We start from the raw sequence: 9,876 nt of genomic DNA, 5'->3' as shown, positions 1-9,876 counted from the left end.
TTACAGGAATTGAAACAAAATTTGAAAATGAAAACAGTTTTCAGATGCGTGCTGGCTGGATTAATAGCATTGTACGCTACTAAATCGTGGTGCTTCTTCAAGGTCAACAAACAAATTTTGAGAGCTGTTGTGCACTCAGCAGCACTGCTGTATGGAGCACTGCAAAGAAAAGCGTGGCATGTTTAACATGGCCTTGCTTGCATATGGGCAAGCTGACCGCTTTAGGAATCATGTTTTATAGAAGGTGTAAAGATACGTCCACACCGTTAAAGCACACCCCTCCAATGAAAAGTCAGTGTAAACATGCATTTTGGGTGTTAAAATTCTCACATTTACGCACATTTTTTAGACCATTTTTGAAGTTAAACCAGGTCAACTTTGACCAATCAGGGACCTGGAGTTGGTAGAGATGTATGGATAGTGCCCCCTTTAATTCACGGAAGTGGCGACCATTTGAAAATTGATCATGAAAGAGAAATTAATGATTCAATTTTTTGCCGGGCTGGAATTGTATGACATATACTGGAATGGAGCTGTGAAACAAGCCTAGAGAAAGATTCGCGAGATTTGCACTGCTTTGATATTTTACACCAAGCCTATTCCAACTAGGTGGTAGACATGCTAGTAAACAGTAGCAAAAGAAAAAGAATAAGACTGGTGTTTAATGCGTTTGACGCATATAATACGTTTAGGGCGCCGGGTTTCAGGTGCATCCATGGCTTCATTATTACATCCATGATTAATTAAACCTAAATGATGTATATTTAACTTTTAAGACCTAATAAATAAATTAGTTTGACATTAAAAAGCGTTTTTATTTGATGGGAATTCACTTAATTTTGGATGGGTTTTTTAGAGATGCATTATTGAATATCAAACAATGACTCTGCCTAATGAGACTGCAACCTGGTACTGCAATGAATACCGACTCATTCTATCTTTTTCTCCTGCAATCCATTTTTTTTTTTACTCTTGTTGTCCTCCAGCTGGATATGATAACATCAGTTTCAGCAGCCTGCCTGACAGTTTGACTGGGATTGTGTTTTTGTGTGTGTGCACTCCCTTAAGTGTAAAATGAGACATGAGGGGGTTGTTATTAAACGCTTTTTTTTACAGACACAGTCTTAAAAAAAAAGTTGTCTGCATTGACGTTTGTTAACTTTTCAAAGACATTAATATTTATGGTGGTAGGGCAGCGATCGACTCAGCAGAAATCAGCAACAGTTGAGAAAAAGCATGACGGCTACATCTGAAATTTCATTTCTGTCTCGTGAGAAAGAACTTGCTTCTTTTACCTCCTGTGACCCAGATTAACAACAGGAGTCCTCAGTCTGTTCTTTTAAAAAAAAGACAGATTTGAGCTTGCATCTGAGTGACAGGTAAAAATTGTCTCTCACGTTATTTAGCATTCCATTTCCTTTGTATTGATTTCTGCCGATACAGGAGCATCGAGAGATAGCAGCAGCAGCAATACCAGTGAGGAACATTTTAAGAAAAAAAATCCTCTATATGTGTCATTTAACACCATTTTGAGAGGCAGGAGCAGACATATATGTTCAGGGACCAAATCTCATTTCAAATTCAGAATCTTCTCATAGCAGCTTTGGGGAGTTTTTTATAGTTTAAAACTCAGATGGCATTTACAAAGAAGGGCTTGGCATATTTGTTCTTCCAAATTGCTGCTCTTGCTTGTCATTGTGTTTGATTTGTCAGGCGCTCAAACGGAGTATGTACATATATAAATATCTAAGAAGATGTTTAATCGATTTGGCGGCGTGACAAAAAGACAGAAATATCACAGAATTGCAGGAAAGAAAAAAAGCCAGGTATTATGTGTTTGAAAAGGTTATAAAAACGACAAGGGCAGAACAAAACCAGCTGACAGGGAGAGACATCTAGTGGTAATTCTTGAAATGCACTACTAATAAAAGTTGGATATTGATTTTCATGAGAAGTTATTTTAACTCTGGGGGTGGGTTTTTCAGGGCCACTCATGTTAATTTAGGGACTAGAGATGTCATATGTTTGAAAGTGGTTTATTTTAAGCAATCAAAACAAAAATAAACGACAGAAATGTACTATGCCTTTACAGAGATATATCAAAGTTAGGATAATTAATCATGAATTGATTAGAAAACATATATACATATACATACATATACATACACATATGGATAAGTCAATAGACCTATTAGCTCTGGATACATGTATTGTATGATCTGCATGCATTACATCAAAATCATTAAATATTAACAAATTGGTTGAAACAACAACAACAACTTATATTATTAGCAATTGTATTTATTGGCTTCTGTTTGACATTTTACAGAATAAATGTCCAAATAAAATAAAAAAATAATAAAAATAAAAAGATGTGCTACTTATGAGTTGCCTCCAGGGAGCACCCTTTACCTTTTCTCAATCTTTTTTTCTGCCTGTCAACTTACATTATGAATCAAAGAGCTGTCTATTCTGAAAAAAAAATAAATAAATAATAATAATAATAATAATAATAATAATAATAATAATAATAATAAGAAAAAGTTGCTTATAAAAGGTAAAGCACCCTTTTAAAAAATTGCTCTGTGAACTTTTAGGAACAAGAACATGTGGAGTATTCCTAGTGGCTGTCTTTGTCCCCTATGGGGTAAAATCCTAGAAAATTGAAGAGAAAAAAATAATAACCTTTTGTTTAGGTGTTTAGAAGGCAAATAAATTGCTTTACTTTGAAAAATATGACCAACCGGAAGTTGGCTTACTTACCTTTTTATTATGTGGTTTATTCATTTCTTACTGATAATACTGGGAGTGATCATAAAAAAATCAACATTTACTTAAAATTAAGAAAGGATGAGTTGGAATTACTAAACAGTTAAGGGTTAAAACACGCTAATACCTCCCTCCACAGGTCTCCTCCCCTCTGTGAACTGACCACCTACAACAAGTTTGACAGCTCAGCCTTTAGTCTTCAGCCGCAACAGCACCGCATACTTGGATTTTCTCCTGGAATTTATTATTATAATTTTTTTTTACCTGTCGGCTTTTTATAATCCTTTTTCATGTTGCGTCTCCTGTTAGCTATGAGGGAATTTATGCGTCCGTAGGTTGACTCACTTCTCCCACTTCTTTTTTCTTTTTTAAGTTCACGTTGGAGTTGTTTCTGTGAAACACATATCAGAAACCTACTTTATTATTTTTTAATTATTATTATTTTTAATCGTTTTGGACGTGACAGAGAGGACAAACATGTCGAAGAGCGCGGAGGAGGTGAGCAAGCTCACCGAAACCACATACCGGGTGAGTACAACAAGTTAGCTGAGAACACAACAGGTGCCATCATCACGATGAGGCAGAGGGAAAGCGAAAAAATAAACCTTCATACTTAATAAACCTTTGGGGGGGAAAGCGTTTTGTTGCCTTTTAATGGAAAAAAATCGATTTATTTAAGAACTTTCTGGATTAAAAGCGACTTTTAAGGAACACGTGCTGAACAGGTGTTTCTAATTAATCTCCCTAATTATTTAGCAAAGAAGTCCCCTCATTCATTCTGATGGAGGTGGACAGAGGCAGTTACCTAAGAAACGGCTTTATTGTGTTTTATGGCGCTCACTGTGTGGCATCTAATGCAGAAAAAGACTTATGTAAGCTATTGTGTCTCTGCTGTTCAGTCATCTGCATTTTCGAGCCGACTGTGGAGCTCCCAAAGGATGCTAAAATGATTAGCCTGCTCCTGTTTTAGCGTCATTAATATTTGACTTCACGGTTTTTTTAGATTTATGAAGTTAAGATTTTGTCCGGACCCAGACCCCCCCCCCCCATTTTATTGACTTTTTTGTTTACAATTTGGATCTCAAATTTTTATCCACTTAAAAAGAAGTTTTCATTTCCTCCCCCAAATCACTTGTTTAGACATGTTTCAACAAATAAATATATAAAACTAGGTGTAGGACTGCTTAAACATTTTGTACAGACATGTTTCTTTGTGAGAAAGCCATAAAATAATCTTAAAATAAGTAATTCAGCTGCTAAGTTAGCTCCTCAACAGCCCCTTAATTCAGACCTTATAGAGCAGTTCAATGAAAAGTTTACTTAAGGTAGAATTTTTGTGGATGAAAAGTGCTGATTAGATAAGAACTAATTTGAGTTCTTTACAAATTATGAATGACAGTTTGATATTTTTTAGCATTTATAGCTTTAGTAATAAAGTGCTTGAAAAATGAGTGGGTAGAAGAAGAAATCTCTTAATATTTTTTATGCATGCATTTTTACATAATAAACAAATAATCAGTTTTCACGGGAACACAACAGAATAAAAGGGAAAGAAAGTATCAAGGTACCAAATGGAAACAAAAAGTTCACGATTGTTGAATTTGTACTATACAAAAACTATATTAAATTGCTCCACATTTGATTAATGAAATGGAAAAGAAAGGAATACTCTAAGACATGTGAAAGGTAAAAGAGTAACAGTTTAAAAACCTAAACAAACTTTAAGGTTTAGCATTGACTTGAAAGATGAAAGTATAGCATGTCATGGATCCATTGAATCAAAACTGAAAAGTGCTTCATAATGCTTAGCTTTTACTTTCGAGCAAAAGAAAAAAGAACTACCCTGTTCTGGATCACCCAGTTCCTCTGAGTTCATAACATACCAGAAGATGTGAGTCAGTTTAAATCTGTTCCGTCTTTATGATTCTTGAATAGGCAGGATGCCAGAAGTGAGTTTGGAGCTGATATGATCTGAACGTCTTAGCTAATGCTTAAGACTTGAAGTGAATCAACATCAGCATCCGGTCATGACGGATGTTAGATCAACCTTGGTTTTCACATTTGACAATGAATTTATTAAGCCCTGTTTGGGAAAAAATAATCTACTAAAGCAAACAGTAAGTTATTAAATCAGGTCATCAGATCAATCCCTTTTTAAATATGCTTAAGTACTTACTGACCACAAAAACCATATTTTTGTATAAAAACAGTTGAACCTCTGAATGTTAATACAAAGACTTTGTGGCTAATGAACATAAGTTGTACATATCGATGTATGATTTTCTTCACGTTTTATGTGGCTTTGCTGAACTCTTTTACTCTGACTTCACAGAACGTGATGGAACATTTCAACCCAGGGCTGAGGAACCTGGTCAACCTGGGGAAGAACTATGAGAAATCAGTTTCTGGTGAGTTTCCTAACTACTAATCCACAGCTGTTCAGAGAATGGGGAGCGGGTTGATTGAGGAGAGTTACTAAATGAATGAATCTCACACACATTCCTCTCCCATCTTTTCTCCTTTCTAGCCATGGCAATGGCAGGAAGATTGTATTTTGATGCACTTTCTAAGATTGGGGAGAACGCTACATCCTCTCCCGTCTCCAAAGAATTGGGTAAGTTTCCACGCTCCCGGTTTTTTTCTAAGACCAGACTTCCAAACCAATATTAAGCCTATGGGGAGTTCAGGGTGTCCAACCACCGCAACAGGCAATGTCCTTGGATTAACTCTGCATGGTGCTTCTGTGTGTGATAAACTCAGGATAACTCTGGCATAGATTTGGATTGGCCCTCTTTTGTTTCCAGCCAACTCCCCAAGCCTCAGTTGCCGCAAACTAATTTATGATCCAAAGATGTCTGGCATCCTGAGTCGCTGTCACAAGTGGCACACTCTGACTTTACCCACTGAAGGCCTCTCATGTCCCCTGGTGATTGGCAGCAAAAGTGCTAATTAAATTCAGGAGCACCATGGAAGTGCCACCTGGTGTTGTTGCTTTCAGTTTCCTGTAGGAAATTATGGTTAAACGCACTCCCCTAAAAAATAAACTCTCCTGTTGTGCTGAGATCCCTGGTGGCATTAAAAAAAAAAGCAGGCCGCTCTTTTGTGGTCAGTCTAAAGTTATGCTGGATACACTCAATTATATCAGTAAATGACAAAATGCCAAAGCTTTTCACATCCTAGACAAACATACTGGACTTCAAAATGTCACCTTGGTGCCTGTTGGTCTCTGATGGTTTGAGAATCTAATCATTTAGCATTTGTATTTAAAATGGAAAGAAAAGTAATACATGAAAGGTTTATATGGTGTTTAGTAGATCAGTGTTTGCACCAGGCAGAGTTGTGTTGTTGTTTCTGTCACAGAATGTGAAGTGTCTCTCCTGAGCTGCAAACTGCTCCCACAAATGAAATCTGTGTCTAAGAAACCTGGAGGCAGGTTTTCAGCTGCGTGTATTTGAAGTTGGTGTTCTAAAGGAGCATAAAAGCATGAGCTGGAAAGCCTACTCCTTTTTAAAGAAACATGGCATAAGCTTCCTGTGATAGGAAATTGAAGGAAATGGGAGGCGGTGCCCATTATCACACAAGTTAATCTAAGGAATTAAAAAAAGGAGAAAAAAGCCAGTTTAGTTTGTTTAAAAAATTAACAAAAAAAGTCAAATCATTGGGTTGACCTACACACATAGCTGGTCTTACTAAGCAGATTTATGTCGGGTAAATCATTACATTCCCGCTGAGTCAGACTCACCTCTGACATGTGGATGCACTCCAGGAGGAACACAGTTAGACACGCACATCAGTTTAGTCTGTGCCCTTCTGCCGGGTCATGTATGGAGAGCAGGAAACACAAAACAGGAGTCAAACTCTCTGTGCACTTCTGACCAGGCAGAATCTGGGCTATTAGGGTATTGAGACTTAAATATATTTTCAAATATAAATAGCATAGAGTTGGATCTTCTGAAAAACAACACACAACACAAAATACAAAAAACTGATTGGGAATTACAAAATACACAAGTGAATAAGCCATTTAGTATTTAAATGGGAAAAAAACACAATCTTTTGGGTGGATACGGGCTGTCTGCTAGCAAAAATTGACATGTCAAATTTTTAAAGAGCAACTTTGATGAAAATTAGCTTTTTGGAGTTGTTAACATGTTCTTGTGCCATTTTTAGGTGATGGAGGACATGTATAAAGGAAATTAAATGTCAAATTCCATTTCTGTGTGGTCCTTTATTAGATTAATTGCTATACGGGTGCATTTGACTAAGACCTAAAATGACAAATTGACTTGTCGGTTGACCTCAAAGAAAGACATCAATTTGCATTATCATATGCTGGGAAATAAATCATCTTTCAGGTTAAAGAGTGTATACAGATGTGAAATGAGCATCTCATTGATGGAGGGCAACTGCTGTCTGTGTCTGTAACCCAAGCTCCTCTGACACATTATCAGACACCCAACACTGTAGAGAAGCACTGAAGGATCCGTTGATGTTGCTTTACCGTGTTCCTTTTCTTTAAACCTTGTGGGCAAAGCTTCCCCGTCTTTGTTTGGATGCTGTGTATTAACAAGTGTCTGACTCTTGTGCTGAAAACAGGAAGAGGTAGTTCAGGTGCAGCCACACAGCTTGTGTAGAGGTAATTAGAAACAGCGCTGCTGTAATTCATTCAGTATGTTCTTTCCTTGAGGTGTGGCTGAGTCTCTTGAGGCTGAACTCTCATGTTTTGTTCCTCAGATGAGGCAACACTAAAGGCAACTCTGCTCCTAAATTTAAACTACCTGTAATACATAATATGTGATGTATTGACTATTATTTTAGTGTCCAGAATATTCATTCTCACCCAGCAAACCACCCCGCCCCCAAACGCAAAACACACAATAGCTATTTTTGAAATGGCATCATATTCATTTTACATATTTCAAACATGTTTGCATGCTGCTCCCAGTATCTGTCACAGATGTAGATTATTCTGTCTACAGGCAAAAACAGTGGAAGCGCTGTGGGGATTTTAACATGCCATTTCATCAAAAGAGGCTCCGAGTCATTGCTGTAATTAAACCTCGATCTTGTTCATTTTCACCGGTTCTGCGTCGTCTGTGCTCCCTGTAGGCTGAAGAGCTAACGGCTAAAGAAAGTATTAAATGTCTCTTGAAACCGTTTGTAATCTATTGTGCTTCATTTAGAGCAGGTTCTTTCTCTGTCTGCCTCACACAGAAAGGAGAATGTCTGATCCATGCAACTGATTGCAAAACCAAAAAGTCAGAGAACCCAAAATGATCAAACGTGGTGATTTCTTTCGCCGTTTTGTCATGGAGTGGCGGTTATCCGCTGTGTTCTAAAGGAAGTCGAGTTCTTGCACAACTGTGTTTCCATGGTGGAATAACAGTACACACCACCTGTTTGTGGAGTCTCATGATGTTGCCATCAGTGCTCACCTCATGCCGACACACGTGCTCTCACAACTTGGATCAATCAAGCACACCCGTTGCCCAGCAACATCCGGTATAGATAACGACAGCAGGACACAAATGACATGTTAGTCATGTTTGTTGTTTTTAATCCTCCTGGACTGATGCAGTGAATTCCCTCTTTTTAGTTTTTTTTTTATTATTGCTCTGGCTGCATAGTCCTTAAACACACCTGACATGCCTTTCTTTACAAACCCTTATCTGCCTCACCATGAACCTTATCTTGATACAGTGTCTACTCCCTTAACCACACAAATCCAGTCATTGCTCCCACTCAGCTTCTGATTTTGCAGCCCTGTCAGGGTGTGGATTTACTTGATCCTGTTGCATTTTCACTGTTTGAGCTGCAACAGCTCAATCTCTCCATCAGGCAAGGTGTGGCTGACAGGGAAAGGCAGAGCAGGGAGGAGGCCTGTTTACACACTGACGAATGCCCGGGTCAGAGTGATGGATCTGCCTGCCAGCAGATGGAAGGGCTGCGGAGGAGTGTTTTAACATGTCACAAGGATGTTGAGAGAGGGATTTTCTGTTTTTACTTAAAAAATCGGAAAGAAGAGGTTAAAATAATTCTAATCCAAATTGTGTTTTTTGGTTCTAAGAGGGTGATGACATATTTTCAAGGATGAAGCTTTTAACAATTTATAGTCATACATTTAGCCAGTTGATTTAAAATAGAAGAACATCTATTTCCTTCCCAAGTTGCCACATTTCTTTTTGTCCCACTCTTTCTTTAAACACTTTCAGCTCAACTATGCTGTTTCAGCTTCTAAGGATTGATGTGCTTTGAAGTTTTGAAGCTTTGTGTCATCTTAAATGATACAATAAAAAAAAAAAATTGACAAAAGATACCCAAAAAAAGTATCTTTTGCTTTCACCACTATTGAATAAGAAAAAAAACAAGATGTCAAAATATCAATTCATTATATTTTTAACATTTAGTCAAAAAAGAAAAAAGTTAATTTGGTGAATAAATCATTAAACAGCTCCTTCGCATCACAAAAAGGTTTTTCATTTTTACCAAAGTCAAAAAAATCTCTAATCTAATGCACCTGTAATGTAATATAAAACGAAGTACTAACAAATTGATTGACGAAAACTGTATTTCTTTTTATTAAAATGTATTAAAGTGTATGGACGCTGAAATGTTGTGTTGTTGGGTTGAATTTACTAATCTGCTGGAAAAGCAAAGTCAAGATATTTACTGAGCTATTTCATTTTGAAATGGCATTGTGCAATCTTATTTTGAAAAGCAAATCTGCTAAACCAATGACTTAATAATTTAATGTTTGAATGTTTTAAAGCAGTACAAAGTCAATTAGGAGAATTAATTCAAGCATATAATTAATTTTAACACAGTTCTTAAAAATCCTGTTGGCTGATCCAAATCTTTAATGTGAAATTAGGATTAGATCCCTCTTAAATGTTTTTTTTTTTTTAGTTCTTTAGATAAAAACAGAAGATAACTTGTCTGTTTTGTACTTATGTTTTCTGTTATGATGGGCAGCTTTTCCAAAATAATCTTTTTTTTTTTTTAAATGGTGCACCTCATTCAGAACAAAGTACATTCAGACCTTCATGTTCTGTCTCACTATTCTGGATCTGCTGTTTTGCTTTGTATAATTTGATAAGCTTTATTTAT

The 9,876-nt window shown here is 36.8% G+C and overlaps 1 protein-coding gene across 2 annotated transcripts in view; it reads left to right on the top strand.

Moving 5' to 3' along the window:
- The first annotated feature begins 2,906 nt into the window (after positions 1–2,906).
- Positions 2,907–9,876, top strand: part of baiap2l1b (BAR/IMD domain containing adaptor protein 2 like 1b) — a 26,249-nt gene continuing 19,279 nt past the window's right edge. The window contains exons 1-3 of one of the 2 annotated variants that reach the window (XM_011478237.4): positions 2,907–3,297; positions 5,102–5,177; positions 5,297–5,383. In XM_011478237.4, the coding sequence (XP_011476539.1) occupies positions 3,247–3,297; positions 5,102–5,177; positions 5,297–5,383 (214 nt within the window). In that variant the 5' untranslated portion in view covers positions 2,907–3,246. Of the gene's footprint in view, positions 3,298–3,550; positions 3,642–5,101; positions 5,178–5,296; positions 5,384–9,876 lie in introns of those variants that run through there. The other variant, XM_011478239.4, reaches the window with a different exon arrangement.

The sequence above is a fragment of the Oryzias latipes genome, chromosome 8 (genome assembly GCF_053564925.1).
Source record: "Oryzias latipes strain Hd-rR chromosome 8, Olatipes_Hd-rR_3.1".
Taxonomy (NCBI): domain Eukaryota; kingdom Metazoa; phylum Chordata; class Actinopteri; order Beloniformes; family Adrianichthyidae; genus Oryzias; species Oryzias latipes.
Note: the sequence above shows the minus strand (reverse complement) of the source record. Positions and strands in the feature narration are given on the sequence as shown.